At 42.9% G+C, this 18,537-nt stretch overlaps 1 protein-coding gene across 4 annotated transcripts in view; it reads right to left on the bottom strand.

Moving 5' to 3' along the window:
- The window catches only part of TLE1 (TLE family member 1, transcriptional corepressor), a 91,650-nt gene that overhangs the window by 46,693 nt on the left and 26,420 nt on the right, over positions 1–18,537 (bottom strand). Inside the window, exons 5-6 of one of the 4 annotated variants that reach the window (XM_047102605.1) lie at positions 15,467–15,529; positions 13,979–14,083 (exon numbers count right to left, since the gene is read on the bottom strand). In XM_047102605.1, the coding sequence (XP_046958561.1) occupies positions 13,979–14,083; positions 15,467–15,529 (168 nt within the window). The remainder of the gene's footprint in view (positions 1–13,978; positions 14,084–15,466; positions 15,530–18,537) is intronic. The other 3 variants (XM_047102612.1, XM_047102617.1, XM_047102626.1) reach the window with 3 other exon arrangements.

Here is an 18,537-nt window from a genome sequence, read left to right on the forward strand (position 1 = left end):
GGAAGGTGGAGAAGGAAGGGGAGGAGGTGAGAGAAAAAGGGGAGAGGAGGAGAAGGAAGTGATGGGGAAGGGGAGAAGGGGAGACAGGAAGTATAAGAGGAGGGGAAAGGAGGGGGGAGGAGGGGAAGGAAGGGGAGGAGGTGAGAATGGAAGGGGAGAAGGAAGGGAGGGAAGAGGGGAAGGAAGAGATGTGAGGAAGGGGAGGAGGTGAGAGAGGAAGTATAGGAGGAAGGGATTGGAGGAGAGAAAAGAGGGGGAGGAGAGGGAAGAGGAAGGAGAAGAGGTGATGAGACAGCAAGGGGGAGAAGATGAGGGAAGAGGTGGCAGTGGCACAGCAACATCCAGAGGACAAATACCCACGACATGAGAGAATGGAGGAAACAAAACAGGAGGTTCAACAAACACATGAAAAGAACAAAGACACAAAAGGGAGAAAAGGAAAAAATGTGATTAGTGTTTTCAGTTCATCAAAAGCTTCCACCTATACAGTTACCTCTCCCCATCTTCCCCAAACAGACTCGGAGCTCTATCTACACTGCCTCCTTCTGGCACGGGTCCTCCTGGCACAGTGTCGATGACCAGCAGTGAGCTGGGCTAGTGGGTAGGCACTCCAATGTTAGATCCATCTCTCCACGCCTCCAGGGACGAAACACAGTGTGCTGCTGAAGGTGAGACTCTTCCTGATTTCAGGAAAATTAAAGTAGGGGAGGCGCAAGATGTGCACCCCACAGACCGTAACTCTACTCTCGACCAGTCACCAGGGACTAGTGACATGAGGTGACCCTGTTTCCCCAATATTCTTGTGCTAAATTACCACAGCGGTATGAGGAGACATAACCAAAATACTACCTTAAATTAATGGAAGGCTGAAGAAAGAATCAGCATCTTAGGCATATCCCCTCCCCTCCCAAGTACTCCTGGGTCCTTATTTCACAAGCCCTCACTCAAGTAGGAGGAAGTACTGACATTCCCATTTCACAGAAGGAACGGAGGCTCAGGGTGTTGACTGAACTGCCAAGGTTGTCCCACCAGGCGGGGGTCATGTAGCAATGCCCCTCAAGGCTGCCCTCATCCCACCACACACAGAGGGAGGCACCAAGGGCCACACTGTGATAGCTGGAAGAAACCATAACATGAGACTTTGTTTATTGCTTCCTTTCCCTAAACCCACCCCTGTAGTGTCACAGAGGACAACACTGAGAGGCCTTGACGAGGAACACACTCTCCCCTGTTGTGTGGACTCTACCCACGGTGACCCAAGCCCCCACTCCCAATGCCTTTGCCTCTATCCCTTAACCCATTCCAGAAGTTAGAAATCTGTTCACACTGAAAAGTACCATTACTCTCATATATTATATTTAAGAGCATGTTGTAGTAAATGAAAAAGTATCCAAGAAATGGCCCTGAGCCATAAATCTGGCCACATTTCAGCTGTCCAACATAAAACTCATTTTTGATGAGACAGTAAAAACGATTAAAGCTCAATTTCTAAGGTGTAATGTTAGAAAATTCTTAAGATTCTGATTTGTGCTCACTTCCCTGGGACTCAATTACTCGTTTATTTATTACCCCCTCGCGTGTACTGAATACATTAAATCTTCACGCCAGATCTTCAGTAATTTCTACCCAGACCACTGGTCCTTAATTGAATCCTAAATATGCTTCCCGCCCTCCAGAGTGAGAGAAAACAGCATCTTAAAGCCAGAAATTGGTGTCTCAGTCAGTTTACAATAAATTTTCAACCACTCCTAGCGTCTTTTAAAAAATCTTTGGGAGCCAACCTTCTCTTGACACTCCCAATCCTTCCGAGGGGAGCACAGTGCTAAACAGAGGAAAAGTGGAAAGGGGGAGAGGTCAGAGCAGGCGGCATTGATAGTATCCTTGCAAAGTATTTATAAACTCCTCATTCACCATCTGAGATCATAGTAACAATTTCTTTATGCATAAAATCACCTTCCTGTCATCCCAAAGACACTAATTCTTGCTCTGTCACCTTTTAAGAGCTTGGCAATAGCAAGACATAAAACTGGAGGGGCTGGCAGCAGGCTCATGGTCCACTAGGCATGCTCATTAGCGCTTAATTAGGAACTAGACACCTGCCATAAGAAATGTGCTCGGAGAAGGATGAGGAACAGGTCTGCCCTACCAGCAATTGCTATCATTACTTGGAGAATAAGAGCTATGTCCGGCTTCTGGGAGGGAAAGGCAATGATGCATACACAAGCAAGTGCAACGGGGTAATTAAGCACGGCACGGATTACAAGATGAGAGAGGCCAAGCAGAGGGGAAGGGATTTAACTACCGGGTGGAGGACACCACCCTTTCACCCCTCCCTGCACACCCCGTTCCCCCAAAAATCCAGAACAGAGTCACCAAAAGATGTTCCTGGAGGTGCGATTTTATGTCACAGCAAAGGCATACTTGAAGCAAATGTCTGGATACCCGAGAAGTAGAGCTTTTCTGCCAAACCCAAGTTGGTTTTGAGAAAGATGAACTAGAAAGCATTGTCTGATATATCAGTGAAAAGAAAAACTAGCTTATATAATAAAGGGGCTTCACCACAGCTGTGAAGTAGACCCACGTGATTAAACCCAACATTTAAGCGAATAACTATCAACAGGGATATCCAACAGCCTAATAGGCCCCGGGGAACTCCCCTCCTCTTGAAGAAAGCTCCCTGTTCATTACTGGAGGCAACCAAGTTCCTCCATCCCTAGCTTAGCCACCTTTCTTCCCTCTTTTAAAGCAAAATCCTATCAAACTGGAAGGAGTACTAAGCAGTGACAGGATGGATCACAACTACCGAAGATGCTGTAGATCCAGGGAACGTGGATTCTGTGGCCTCACGTTCTACTTCTTTTCCTGCCATGCAGCACTCCTAGATATCTTCGTGTCCACTACATGGCCTCAGCTCAGAACACACCCAAGGCAAGAAGGGTGGGCATCACAGATCCCATTTCGCAGAGAAGAGAGTGGCTTACACGGGGCTCACAGCCACAATGAGGACTATAAGCCTTTCATTCCCTAGAACAGTATTTCTCCTATGACCCAGCAGCCCAGCCCTGTTCACAAGCAGTTAGATAGAGTGTTCTCCCAAGCAAGAGGAAGGAGGAGGTGATCTCCTCCAACAAAGACCTCCCATGTCTCTCCCTTTCCAGGTAAGGGGATGCTCCTGTGGGCATATAATGCCACATATCCTGAGACAATCCACCTTCACCACTGGACGTTTACCAGAGATAAATCCACCTTTACCATGAAGCCTTAACAGCAGTGACAGATGGAAACGTGTTCTTAGATTTGTGCCTCATGAGCCCCGCTCTCTAGTCTCCAATCCCCAATCCTCCGTCCCTATGTTTGAAAAAGAAGGATCTCTTTTGTTCCAGCTCTCTTCCAAGGAAGCTTGCAAAGAATCAAGCCTGAACAGTGGCAGCTATGGCTTCTTGCAGAAGAAGATGCTTAACAAATAAAAAGTGTTATTTCTGAACATCACACACATATTGGAATGCACACAAGGACCACATCCAGGAGAGTAAACAATTAAGTCCAAAAGAGCAGCCCACCTGCACCATGTGTCTTTGAAAGGACATTTTCTCTCAACAGGGCTCACGGGAAACAATCCAGTGATCGCCACCTTCACCAAAATGGGGGGGGGGGGGGGATGGGATAGCATGAATGCTACCTGAAAAATGTATTTTACAACAAAAGTGATACTGACATTGCCATACAGCCAGGAAAACCTCAAAAAAAACAAAACAAACAAAAAAACCCCAAAGGCTCTACCAACTACAGGAACCTACATGCATCGGTCTTCCATAGACCCAAACCTGCACAGATCAATGGGGAAACTGAGATGTTTCTCAACATGACAGCAAGGGTGAGAAAATCCAACCTTCCACTTCCTGGTTACCTTATACTAATCAGTAAACCTTTTTTTTCTTTTTTTTTTTTAGTTAATGCTTGCAGATTTATACAGCACAGGACACACAGGCAAAAAGCTTGTCAAGCTACCAGAAAAGACATTTTGGATGAGCAATGGTCGTTTTTAGCAATGCAGGTGGTTTCTCAGACAACCAGTGGTTCTCAAACAGCAATTTTGACACCCTCCTTTCCCCACCCTAGGGACATCTGGCAATGTATAGAGACATTTACAGTTGTCACACCTGGAGGAATTGTGGGGGTGGGAGGAGTGCTGTTAAATATCCTACAATGCACAGGACAGCCCCCTCCCACCCACCACAGAGAATTAACAAGCCCAAAATGTCAACCGTGCAGAGGCTGAAAACTTTTAGTCTAGATCGAAGCTGGAATCCTACCCCATTACATTAGAATTCATGTTATTATACAGCAAGTGACCTGACAAATTGTTGCTTAAAAAAATAAAAACGCTTTCCAGCATTCAATTGTTCACTGTCCCTTCATCGCCATGAAATACCCTGTCAAAACTCACAAAACAAGCATCTGCTTCCCAGAGCTGACTAGTATTTTAAAATAAAACAATGGGAAAAAAGTTCACATTTCATCAATTTTAAAAAACTACACTGGAGGGAGAAAAAGGCAAAAAAAAAAAAAAAAAGGTACAACAGCTACACTGGAAACTTCCAGATACTGGTGTTTTTGCGCCTCTCAGGTGGTTCTGTAAAGGCTTCGGTGTTGACAGAAGGAGAGACATGCACTTGCTCTTACCCAAACAATGTGGACAAGCTGGGAGCGAGACAAGTAAAACAAACACCAAACCCTGAGTTAATGATAATGAAAACCCACAAAGAATAAAGTCACCTCACCCATGTCAAACAACAGCCACGCACTCAGAATTTTAATTCCCATTTTACCTAGTGCAGCCTGGGTCAATTATGTTACTATAATGAAATTGACTTTGCTGTTTACATTCCCAGCTTTAATGTAATGCTGTAGTGGTTTCCACAGTTTTCTTTCTGAAACAGCTGTAGCACATGCTTTATCGCCACAGAGCTGCCTGTACAACTGGAAAGGACACCCAGAAAGAAAAAGAAGGCTAACGCCCACCTTAACCTCACCAGATTGCTAAGCTCTTTATCACCGACCACAGAATCAACTTGAATTTTTGAAAGTTAACCCGCTTTATAACCTTAGGGAAAACCACGTCACAAGATCACAAACTGAACCCAACCAGAACTAAAACCATGGCCTAAAATAGCATCTCTAATGCTAAAAGCGTGACAGTAAGTGGCATTTATGGTGTTTGGTATTTAAACACTTTTAAAGGGGAAAAAAAATGTGAAAAGTAGCATTTGTTGACAGTTCTCTCCAAATCATTCTTCCTCGATTTCTATTTCCCTGTTCTTTAAAACACTCAGTTCTTATCTTGGGAGACTGCAGAAAAAGAAAATTGGCATGCTACAGTAAACAAGCAGGGAGAGTAGGAAAGAGCTGTATGGGAGCAGAAGCATCAAGGACACTACTATAGGAGTCACCTGAAAACCTCCCATTATGTGAATGGCCTCTCTCATGAAGAGGGGCAAGGGTGATAAACAGGCAGAAACTGCTTACTGGGGCCAAGAATTCTCAAGCCACTTGAACACAGTTTAAAACACACACACACACCACCACCACCACCACCACCACCACCACCAACAACAACAACAAAACCCAATCCACTTCAAGGCCTCATCTCAATGCAGGAGCGCACAGAAAATGATGCAGGCAAAATGGACAGCCTATATGAAGGCAGGCACCAGGATGAAGGGCGAAATTTCTAAAGAGGATCTGAACTCATCTTTATTTTTTCTGCATTTCAGAGAATCCACAAAAGCCAACTCATCCTGCATCATCACCGACTTACTTGTTCGTCCCACCTGCCCTAGATGATGGTTACAGTGGTGACAATACTCAGAGAGCACTAGGACTGAAAGGCCTGAATTAGAGTAAGTTTTAAAACACCATGTTTATTTAGGTAGATCCACTTCTTTTTTTTTAAATATTTATTTATTTAGTTTTGAGAGAGAGACAGAGAGAGGAAAAAAAACAAGTTGGGGAGAGGCAGAGAGGAGAGACAGAAGCCCAAGAGGCTCTGTGCTGCGTGGAGCCTAACGTGGGGCTTGAACTCATAAATCACTGGTGAGATCATGACCTGAGGAGAGATCAAGAGTCAGATGCTCAACCGACTGAGCCACCCAAGTACCCCTAGGTAGATCCACTTCTAAAACCATGTAAAGTTTTGATGAAAAGATGTTCAACGTTAGTAGCCATCAGGGAAATGCAAATCTAAATCACAAACAAGATACCATGTTACACCCACTGGAAGGGCTAGCATCAAAAAGATGGACAAGAACAAATGTTGGAGAAAATGTCGAAAAACTGGAATTCGCATCCACTACTTTAAGAAACAATCTGGCGATTGCTCAAAAAGTTAAACAGAGTAACCACATAACTCCGCGATTACACTTGTAGGCTTAGAATCACAAGAGAAGAAAATGCGTCCACACGGCATGTACACAACATTCACTGTGTTTTATTCGTAACAGCCAAAAGGTGGAAACAACCTAAATGTCCATCAACTGATGACTGGATTAATACATGTGATATATTGGTACAATGGAATATTATTCACGAGTAAAAAGGGTTACAGTACATGCTACATGAATAAACCTTGAAAACTTCATGCGAAGTGCAAGAACCCAGACACAAAAGGCCACATGTTATAGGATTCCTTTTCCATGAAATGTTCGGAACAGGCAAACCCATAGAGACAGAAAGATCGGTGGTTGCAGGGACTGGGGGGTGGGAGGCATGGGGAGTAACTGCTAATGGACATGTGGTTTCTTTTTGAAGTGATAAAAATGTTCTAGAATTAGCAGTGATGGCTGCACAAGTTTGTGAATATACTAAAACCCACTGATTCGTATGCTTTAAAAGAGCGAATGTTATGGTATGTAAATTAGACATCAACTTTAAAAAAACACCAAAATCTAACTCTTAGCAGTCCATCGCCTTAACCACTCGGCTACCTCGTCTGCTCAAAATTCGAACTCTTAACATGGGGTGCTCTGGGGCGCCTGGGTGGCGCAGTCGGTTAAGCGTCCGGCTTCAGCCAGGTCACGATCTCGCGGTCCGTGAGTTCGAGCCCCGCATCGGGCTCTGGGCTGATGGCTCAGAGCCTGGAGCCTGTTTCCGATTCTGTGTCTCCCTCTCTCTCTGCCCCTCCCCCGTTCATGCTCTGTCTCTCTCTGTCCCAAAAATAAATAAACGTTGAAAAAAAAAAAATTTAAAAAAAAAAAAAAAACATGGGGTGCTCTACTGTCTACTCTGAAAAGAGAGAAAACATGATGATGTCTTCTTCCAAGGAATCAAGTACAGATCACATGAATAGATGCGGGTAAATGAAAAAGTAAACAATGCCTCAACAAGTTTTCTAATAACTAAAAAGCACACAGACTATTCGGAAGAACCCAGACTTTGAAGCCAAGCCCTGCATTTGGCAGACATACCTACATCAACTCTCAGTAAAAATCTAACCTGAACCAAAGAAGTGGGATACATGTAACAGACTTTGCAATATTGCTCCTTCTCCTTGGAAAATTAATAAACGGGCTGGACCACTAGAATTTAGGTGGAGGGTATATCACTAAATGTAAGTTAGCAGAGCTAGAAGATCCATGCTTGTTGTAGCTATTTCATTTTCTCCTCTTGGTAGCAGGCTATGCATTATTCTCCTAGGGCAAATTTGCTTTATAAAGAAACTTACAGCTGGGTTCTTGATGGGCTTTCCAGGGATTAACTGCATACTCATAAGAATAAGAGGCTAACCTCATCCTCTTAAACTTCACACACTACAATCCTATAGATAGCTGACAGCTACAGCCGGAGGAGAAAAATAATCCAACATTTTGCTAATCCTTAAACCAATCACCTCATGCAACAATGGGGAGCCTGTAGGTCTACAACTCAATCTCTTAAGGACAGGAAGTCTACTACAGACACATCAGGAGTTTGTATTCATAGCCATCCCCTACACAAACATAGATAGTCAAACATCACAAAAGCCCCCAGACTTCTTCCGTTTCATACTGAGTTGTTTCAAAATATAGAGAATTATAAATTTGCCTATGAAGCAGGAATATACACATCTGACCAATAACTGCACCTTCAAAGGCCTTGGCAGAAGTTCTATTCATGGAAAATTAAGTCAGACAAGATCCAAATAAACAAGAAAGGAAAAACAAGGTGGCCTACACTAACCCTAAATGTTCGGAGTTCCTGAAGTTCACAGGCATTGCTACGGGAAATTGCTCAAATGTTCTTACATCCAACACGTCAGCACTCGGGCAGCTATCAAATATCAGGCATTCTGTGGTATGGGAAGGGCAACCCCGCCCCGGTCATCTGGTCACCTCTTCTCTCCCTCTTTCCAATTCCATCACAATGATCTGTGCAATCCCTCAGTGCCAGCAAAAGCCTTGTTTCCCTTCCTCTTAAGGAAGCCAACAGGGTCTTATCCTCACTTTTGCTTCTCAATTTTCTCTCCATCTGTTCCCCAAATTTAACTTTTTCCTCTGTTTTGAACCTTAATTTTGCTCATCTAAAGTCAAATAGCCGACATTTCTTCACTGCTGCCTCCTTATTAAAAGTCATTCATGCATGACAACGGAATGGCAGAAGCAGAGGGTCTGGATGGGTCTAATCTCAAACACCGACACCCCATGTAACCATAGAAAAGACAAAAGGGGAGGTGACCCGCTACTTGCAGCCATCACCCTTCATGGGCACTTAGCCAAATGGACTCACAGATCTGCTGCAGGTACTTAGAGACGAGGCAGACAGAACTGCAGTTCAAGGAGTCAGGACACCATGCTGGGTAAAGGCTGCCAGTCAAGGTCTTATCTCCACAAAAGCCATGCAGGGTAGAAGGTATTATCCATCTATAGATGGTGACACTAAAGGAGGTTAACCGACTGTACAGGGTCATAAGGCTCCAGAGTGGTAGCACCAAGTGTCCTACTTAAGTCCATTTGATCCTAGACCTATGCTCTGTCCAAGGTAACACAAGGCAAATGCTCTTAGAAAGATGAGCACAGAACACCATGAAGTTGGGCAGCCAGTACTTGGATGGAAGCGGACATACAATCATGCAGGGTTTGTTTTGTTTTGTTTTAAATTACACTTGGCCAATCATTTTTTATTTTTCAATCAAAAAGCAACTGGGGCACCTGGGTGGCTCATCAAAAAGCAACCGGGCGCCTGGCTGGCTCAGTTGGTGAAGCGTCTGACTCTTGATTTCAGCTCAGGTCATGATCTCATGGCTGTGAGATGGAGCCCTGAGTCATGCTCCATGCTGTGTGTGGAGCCTGCTTTAGATTTTCTCTTCCTCTCTCAAAAAAAACAAAAACAACAACAAAAAACAAACAAAAACCATCTTTCTTTGGGAGTAGAGAAACACTGGCTGAGAAAAAGTACAAGGGAACTTCCTGGGGTGAAAGAGAAAACTTGCACTGCGAAAGTAGTGTGGGGTACAGGGTATGTGCACACACCAAAGTGATCTGTATGTGTAAGATAGGTGCAATTCACGAGCACCAGGGTGGCTCAGTCAGTTAAGCATCCAACTCTTGATTTTGCCTCAGGTCATGATCTCATGGTCCCTAAGTGTGAGACCCAAGTCAGGCTCTGCACTGAGAGCAGGGAGCCTGCTTGGGATTCTCCCCATCTCCCTCTCTCTCTGCCCCTCCTGCTCTCTCTCTCTAAGATAAATAAATAAACCTTAAAAAAAAAACAAAAAAAAAGATTGGTGTGGGTCACCTGGGTGGCTCTGTCAGTTGAGCATCCAACTTTGGCTCAGATCATGATCTCACAGTTCATGAGTTTGAGCCCCGCATCGGGCTTGCTGCTGTCAGCACAGAGCCCACTTGGGATCCTGTGTCCCTGGTTCTCTCTGCCCCTCACTGACTCACTCTCTCTCACAAAATAAATAAACACTTTTTTTAATTAAAAAAAAAAAAGATTGGTGCAATTTAGAACAATATAAAATATACCTCAATTTTTTAAAAAGCCCATATGTACAAATATATATGTATCTACGTGATCTATATGAATTACATGTGACATAAACCCATTAAAAGATAACACTAATTATCTGGAAACTAATCTCAATGAAAATCAATTATTATTATAGCAAGTAGAAGAAAAGTTCTTAGTGCCAAACTCCCCAAATAATACAAGGAAAGGTGATCTTGAAGAGTCCTTGAATCATTTTCCCTGCCTTCAGGAAGACGTTAACTATTCCAAAAACTGTTGTCATCTAAAAACCTATCTTGTTTTGAGCATTTTTAACAGAATTCTAAATTGGAAAAAGAAAAAAATCTTCTAAAAAATTTTTTTAATGTTTATTTATTTTTGAGAGAGACAGAGACAGAATGTGAGTGGGTTAGAGGGAGAGAGAGAGGGAGACACCGAATGTGAAGCAGGCTCCAGGCTCTGAGCTGTCAGCACAGAGCCCGATGTGGGGCCCGAACTCACAACCTGTGAGATCATGACCTGAGCTGAAGTCAGACGCTCAACCGACTGAGCCACCCACGTGCCCCAAAGAAAAAAAATCTTTTTTTTTTTTTTAATTTTTTTTTTCAACGTTTATTTATTTTTGGGACAGAGAGAGACAGAGCATGAACGGGGGAGGGGCAGAGAGAGAGGGAGACACAGAATCAGAAACAGGCTCCAGGTTCTGAGCCATCAGCCCACAGCCTGACGCAGGGCTCGAACTCACGGACCGCGAGATCGTGACCTGGCTGAAGTCGGACGCTTAACCGACTGCGCCACCCAGGCGCCCTGAAAAAAAATCTTTTGAGGAAGACTGCTTACATCATGGAGACTGTCCTGATGTAAAAAATAAATAAATTTAATTGATTAAATAAAAAAAAAATCAAGGCCTCCAATTAAGTTTCCCTTCCCACCTGTTTTCTAAAGCACAAGTGCACTGTGTCAAACCAAATAAACACTGTGCCTATTAAGATCTCTGCATTATTAAATACTTTCTATTGCTACAAGAACATAACTTGTTTAATAGCAAAAGAGCTTATAAAAAGCAAAATTCAGGAATCAGGGTTGCAATTATTCCACCAATTATCAAATACACTATCAGTGAAACTGTTGAAAAAAAAAGTATGGCCAAACTATTTCAATAGTTTCTCCAAATATCAAGTATCAAAGAGACTTATCTTTCTTAAATACCAGTAATCTGTAAGTTAAAGGCAGGTGCTATCTGTAGTGGAAAAGATTTAAAATTCAGTGTTTTTTGTCAGGCACGAGAACCAAGTTTGCTACGCTGCTGAGAAATGGGCATCATTAATTCACTCAACAAGGACACAAAAAACTGAACCTCTCTCGTCCTCCTCCAAGACCGTCCAGAGTCCCAGGACACAAGCTGAGCCTACCTTAGAAGCTTGGTGTCCTTGAGAAGATTTCACTTTTTCCAGGTTTGCTAAAGAGAAATGTCTTTAGCCCTGCCAAGCAAGCAGTAAGCCCCCTTGATTGTACCTTAAAGGGAATGAGAATGTTTCGGCTCATTTGCATTTTAAAGGCTACTCTTTCATGATCTTTCACACTTGTAATAGATGTCTAAACCGTTAAATTACTATTTCTTTTCTTAGCCTGAAAGTCGATGCAGACGAAGAGCGTGGCCTCTCCCATTGTTCTTCATCCTGAGTCGTTCCTGAACAATACTGACAGCTGCTATCAAACCAGGCTGCATTTACTCTGTGCGCAGCTGCTGCTTGTAGGAACAGACAGCCTCCCGGAGCCTCCTCCCCTCTGGGGAGACAGGTTGACACACTGCATGTTCAATGAAGGGGTGCAAAGGTCCACTGAATTGTCAACCCAATTTTATGCTACTTCAATTTTCCGGGACGCGCACAATTCCTTTCAAGCAAAAATCAAGCATATGCCAGAGCATGAAACTTACGGTTGCAGGATAATTATTGATCACTACGAACTTTAAAAGAGCCTTCTGACATAAATTAATATAGTGAGCCAAAAATTACAATTATAAAAAACTGCACATGCTGGAGACATGCAATTGGCATTAAGTCTTGTGCTAGGCCCAATTCACTGATTTGAGTTATTGTTGCTAGCTATCAGAGCTAATCTGCCTTTATAATCTCAACAACATGTTTCCTGGATGAAAGCCATTCATAAAATTAGCGATTCATCTGCCCTTCTAGAGCAACCTGCTATTTTTATTTTCTGATTCAATTCAAAGTGGGTATTACCTATAAACATCTGGTTAATACAATTTCCTCCTTTCTAATGTGTAGGACTGGGCAGTGCCTTTGAGAATTTGTAGGTACGAGGATGATATGTAAAAATTGAGAGACTATCAGAAAACAAACATGTTCCACAAAGTTTAACCGGGTACTTGAGAACTGCTTTGCATATGTTTTTCTTTAATCAAAACAGGCTTTTCCATCCTCATTCATTTGGGTTAAAAAATTTCTGTGCTCGAGCTACAAGTACAATTTGCTATTAGTCTTTGCTAATCAAACACGGTACATGCAAAAGTACCAGCGAATATTTGATTTGATCTCTGAAATAAAGCAATTCATTACACAAGAAAAGGGTACAGAAGGCAGCCGACAAATGCAGATGTAATTGTGTTTTTTGTTGAAATGTGATTAGAGAGCCCACTAAGTAACAGTCAAAAATGTGATCTAAAGGGGGAGAAAGGCAGAGCCGGGTCTGGGGGAAAGAGGAGGAGGGGAGAATTGTTTATGCAGAGCTAAGCTGTCAAGTGTAATAAAGCAGCTTGAATAAAATTTAAGCTGAAAATCCACTGAAGCTCCCCATTTCGGGGAGGAAAAAGCTATTAAAAGGAAATGAAGGTCACCCTCCCAGTTTATTTCACCTAATTGACTGCCAATAGCTTACCACAGGCAACCCGACTGCAGATCCGCAATTGAGAAACTGATGAAAGGAGAGTTTTCAAGCTGAGGCTCATTCTTTAATCCTCCTTGGCTCTTATGTTTTTTTCTCCATCTCCAGTTGGGATGTAATTTTAAACCCTGATGGATTAACTGGTTCCATTGTCTGTGGCCGTCATTGGACTATGGCACTCTTAATCCGTACAGCAGCATGTCTAATTATCATTACAAAGTGTCTGAGGGAACTATAAAGACCAGCAGGGCATCTTCTCACAAGCAATTAACATAAATTGATAAATGAGTGATTTGAATCCGCTCAAGGCAGTCACATATGAATAAAATCAGAAAGGATGGTCCCTTGTTTCAGCTACTTCTCTGGCTTAGTCTGGAAGGGCAGCAAACATGAGAACCGTCCAGGGTCCTGCAGTGGCGGGGGAAGGGCTCATGCAGGGGATGGACTGCATGGTCCACTGGGCTCATTAATGCAGAGCAAATGACCTGTGATTGACAAGCAGTCGCCAGCATGGAGTGCTAACTGAACTCAAGGCAGGAGAGCAGAAACCTGGTGAAAGGCTAGAGAGCACTGGGGCAGACAATTATCACTTCTTCAACGGCAAGAGAGCGCTCTTTTCATTGGGGTGCCACTTAAAAATTCATGAAGGAGGCACAAGAAAGGGAAAGAGCAGTTACATTGGGTCTAATACCCTAGATGACCAAAGAAGGGATAATTCTGAGACCTGTCTTGACCTCTCTGTGATCCAAAGGTATAAAAAAAGGTATAAAAAAAGCCAGAAGTAAGGGAAGTATATACAACTCTAACCTGAAGCTCTGATTTAACTAATAGAGCAAGGGTGATTTAAGTGTCAGAGGATACACGGCACTTATGTTCCCATTGAAAAGTAGGTATTTCTTCCCCTCCTCAACATGCTGCTATCACCTTCCTTATGCTCCTCTGTATTTCCCCTACACACCTTGCCATACCTAAGCCCCCCTCCCCCACACTTATCAAACAGACCAATGTTAAACCACATAACACCATACAGATAGGTAGACAGATTAAGCCATCAAATTAATAAGAAATGAAAGCTGGTTATACACACTGTAGGAGGTAGACCTGGAAGGCCACGTACCCCGATGATGGCATTCAACTCTGCCATGGTCACCTGTTTGGCACGCTCGACGGCCTGGGCCACCTGTTGTTGATGCTTCGAAAACAAAGAGAAGAAAAAGTGTTAGCAAAGAACTTCACTGTACCTTCCAACAACAACAAAAACACAAAGGCACATGCAATGCAGATCAAGGAGAATATGGATTCAAATGTGAAGGTTCTCAAGCACTTACTGCTATTTCACAGAACACAAGTACAGCAGGAAAAGGAAAACAGAGAAGGGCACTTCCCTATTTCTAACCAACACTAGTCCCTGCTTAACTTCAGATGGGAATTTGGGGCTTGGAATGATAGAAAAGTCAAAAAGGACATCCAAACTGATAACCCGAAGCCTTAGAAAATCAATAGTACGGGATTCAGAAGATCACCCTGGCCTGCAAAAGGGGTTTGTTGTAAGTTTGAACAGGTAAAGTTTACAGCTAGTTTAAAACCCCCATTTCTATACTGAAAATTTAAACGTGAAATCTTCGATTACTTCTCTGGCCAACAAATCTCAACCCACCAGCAGTTTTTGGGAACTCTGGGAATTCCTCTCCTTCTTTAGCCTTTAGATTTTTCATCCTCCTGAGGGGAAAATGAAGGACCCCCCCACCCCCCTCAACAATTAGTTCACACACTGGAAACCTCCCAACTCCACCCACAAATAAAAACAAAGCCACATCTTTGTTCTGGGAAGCATGAGACTTTAGCAGAAACCAGGATTACTCAAGTCTAACAACATGATGCCAAAGGTTAACAAATCGAACTTGTAACATCAAGTAGATGTTTTAGGCAGGAAAAGGCAGAGGGGTGCTATCCAGCAAGGAACAGCAGATACCAACAAAAACAGACACCCAGTATTCTAGCTGCAGGCCCAAAAAGCTTTTACAGCTTTTCTGTCTCAAGACACATGCATCCTGTACACACTTAAAACAGTTTAGCATTTATCGGCATGTATCCGAAAGTAAAGTAAACTTGAAGAGTATGAACATCCGCTTCCTCCGTGGACAGCGTGAAGTCAACCTGACTTGAGGTACAAGGACCGACCAATGAGACACCTGCTTTCATGGTCAAGTCAACCCTGATGGAACTATTCTGAAAATGCAGCAAAGGAAAAGCTCTCTAGAGGAAGGACACTTGAATCAGCAGCAGCTACCAGGCTTATACTACTCGTCAAAGAAAAGAAAAGCTGTTCTGTTTGATCGTCATTTTGCAGTCTTCCACATGAAAAAAAAATTAATTTGGGGTTGAGCTATTGTCACCACTTTTACAGTGTGCCCTCAGATCTGTGAGATGGAATAGCAGGGGGTTTACACACTTCAGCTGTAACAGATGTTCTTCACACTTGTTCCTTGTGATAAAATTAACATCTTAAAACTAGCTAATTTGCAAACAGAGAAGCAACATAATTGCACTTTAACAGCTGAACAGTTTTACTTACTTCCTGAGACAGAAATGGAATGACTTGTGCACAAATTGTATTCAATCTCTTGGCGATTTCAGTCTATAAAGACAAAGCCAGATAAATGTTTAGTATACTTCATAATCAGTTCAGAAAGATAAAACTTCATGCCCAACACTTGAGCCCTCCACTACCTCACTCTCAAGGGCATAAAACTGGCTTTTCCCGGCCTGTGCTGCTAATATTTATCTGGAGATAAACAGCAGATATTAATCCCACTTGCAAAGTAAGACATAACCACACGCTTTATTGGTCACTTAAAGAAAAGATAATGGGTAGTTTAATTGAGTTGGGAAATCTGCATGGTTTAAGGCTGTATGATCCTTTAACCTGGTGATTGCCAAGCCCCTTGTACGCTTATTCAATTATGGTGTACCACCACACATTTACACTGTTACAGCAAGTTTATTCCTACTGGTGTCAGAGGCCAGCGGGGCAGGGGCATGGTCAAACACCATCTAGCTTTCAAGACAAAGTCGAGAGCGAGAGAGAAGAAAGGAGCCCACAGACCTCCTTCCTGCTTGTCCCAACTTTTTTTTTTTTTTTAATGTTTATTTATTTTTGAGAGAGAGAGAACACAAGCAGGAGAGGAGCAGAGAGGGAGGGAGACACAGAATCTGAAGCAGGCTCCAGGCTCTGAGCTGTCACCACAAAGCCCGACGTGGGGCTCAAACTCATGAACTGTGAGATTGTGACCTGAGCCGAGGTCAGATGCTCAACCCACTAAGCCACCCAGGTGCCCCCTTGCTTGTCCCACCTGTTATACAACTCATATTCGACTTCAACGTTAGTAGCCTTCACTGAGTCTCGCTGTCTCAAACAAGCCAAGAAAAACACTGTTGAAACAGAACCCAAGTCCAACATGAGGGTCATATTGAGATGTTCTAGGTATTTGTCAAGTTTGCCCACAATTCAGCGTCAAATGCAAACACCTCCCTGACAGAGCCCAAGAGTCAGCTGAACATAACAAAATGTGTCCTGAGTGTCTGTGGCACAGACTATTGTAAAGAAAGCGGAAGTCCCTGCCTCGAGTCCAAATCCACAGCAGTCCCTCTGCTCTAAGAACAAACTGGCCAAGAGAAGAAATAAAGGTGCTCTGCTTCCAGCCTAGGGGAGAATCTACCTGCCCACCCCACCTCCAACATCCTCCAGCATTGCAAAGCAGCTATGCTTTCTTCAAACTCTGAAGAACCAGTTCCGCTTAGAAAAAAAAAAAAAAAAAAAGTCATCTTAAAAGAGTCCCAGCGTTGACCTTATTTATTTCATCATTTTCTGTCAATGCTTACTAATGCCACCTCTATTACCGAATTAGGCAATGAAAAGGAACATGAGGAGAAGAAAATTATGAAGTGCACAGACCATGCCCTTGAGAAAGCGAGAATGGAATAAGTAAGATGAAGTAGAAAACTCGGGAACTGTGTAATCAAGTACATTAAAAAGAGCTGCCTTTGTCCTCCAAGATGATTCCAGTTAAATGAGCAACAAGGCCTTTGGTTTTATGGGATGGGATTTAGGCCAACCCAACCATTCTCCCTGACCACCAATGAGATAGGGTTACATACAGACCTTGCCTTGGAAGAAAGGGGGAAATGACTAGCACAGAGAGCAAACTCGTGACCTTGCTTTAACCAGCAGGGCAAATAGATCTATGCAAAAAGGCTGAAGCTGTACCAGGTGCAAAAACAGAACTGGGTGAGCCCCACCCAGCTCATTTGATCACAGCCACACACTCAAGCTAACTCAAGGTCATGGTTCTCCTCGAAAGTATGGGCGGGCTTCCCTTTCTTTCACAACAGGGTTCTGCACTATATGTTTGGGTATGTGTGAAGGAGTAGGGATGCCCTTTGTGGACTTGTAGGTCGTCAGCTTCCACTCCATACATTCCAACAGTATTCTGTATTTTCCCCTTCTCAAAATTTCTCCTAAGATTTTCCACTTTTAGAGATGATATATGCTCACTTTGAGCATACACAGGCACACACACAGCTGTATATACAGAAATAAAAAAGAAAGTTAAAATAACCTTAAGTCTATCATCCATGATTAGTTAACATTTTGGTGATTCTGGAAAGCATCATTCCAGACTTTCATTATATATGTGCACACAAGCCCAGAGGGGAAACAGCTACTTCTACACGAAGAGGTCCCATTATAAACACTGCTTTTCCATAATATGTTATGTCTAGGAAAAAAAAAAACGTATATGGGTACCTTTCCACTCAATGAATACACATATGACAGGCGCCTGGGGGGCTCAGCCGGTTGAGCATCTGACTCCTGATTTCGGCTCAGGTCATGATCTCACGGTTTGTGTTGGACTCTTTGCTGACAGTTCAGGGGGTGGGGTGGGGGAGTCCTGCTTGGGATTCTCTATCCCTCTCTCTCTGCCCCTCCCCTGCTTGTATGTGCTCGCTGGCACTCTCTCTCTCTAAATAAATAAATGAACTTAAAAAAACAAAAAAAAAGAACACCATCCACTATACAAGCATGCTAGTGTTTAAGCACTCCTGGTATCTGTAGATATTCATACTTCACTTAATTTTCCGTAATTACAAACTCTGTGTGGAATAAAAAGGCATCGCTAGAAGTGAAACTGCTAGGTCAAAGTGTATACATATTTTACATTGTAATGCATGCTGATAAAGTACCCAGCAGAGAAGGTTACAATTTACAGTATCATTGGTCTATGAGGGGGCTTGTTCTCCTACCCAATGTCAATACTGGGTTTTGTTGACCTTTTTAAAATCTTTATCCACCTAGTAGATTTTAAAAAATGACCTTATTTTTATTTGCATTAGATTCTCCCTTAAGTTAAACATCTTTTCATATTATTTATTGATCCACATTATATGTCCTTTTCTCTATTTTTCCTTTGGTGTTTCTCCATCGCTTTTTGTAATACTCCTTTCCATATGACAAATATTGACCCTTTCCCATAGTTTTTCCAGCTTGCCACTTGTCTTTCAACCTTGCTTACTGTGGATTTTTTTGCCGTAAGTAACTTTAAATTTTTATGTGGTCACAATAAAGAATTTTTTCCTGTGTTCCTG

Source organism: Lynx rufus, unplaced genomic scaffold, assembly GCF_022079265.1.
Source record: "Lynx rufus isolate CCGP_SWC_20201006 ecotype Redwood Valley unplaced genomic scaffold, mLynRuf1.p SCAF_10, whole genome shotgun sequence".
Taxonomy (NCBI): domain Eukaryota; kingdom Metazoa; phylum Chordata; class Mammalia; order Carnivora; family Felidae; genus Lynx; species Lynx rufus.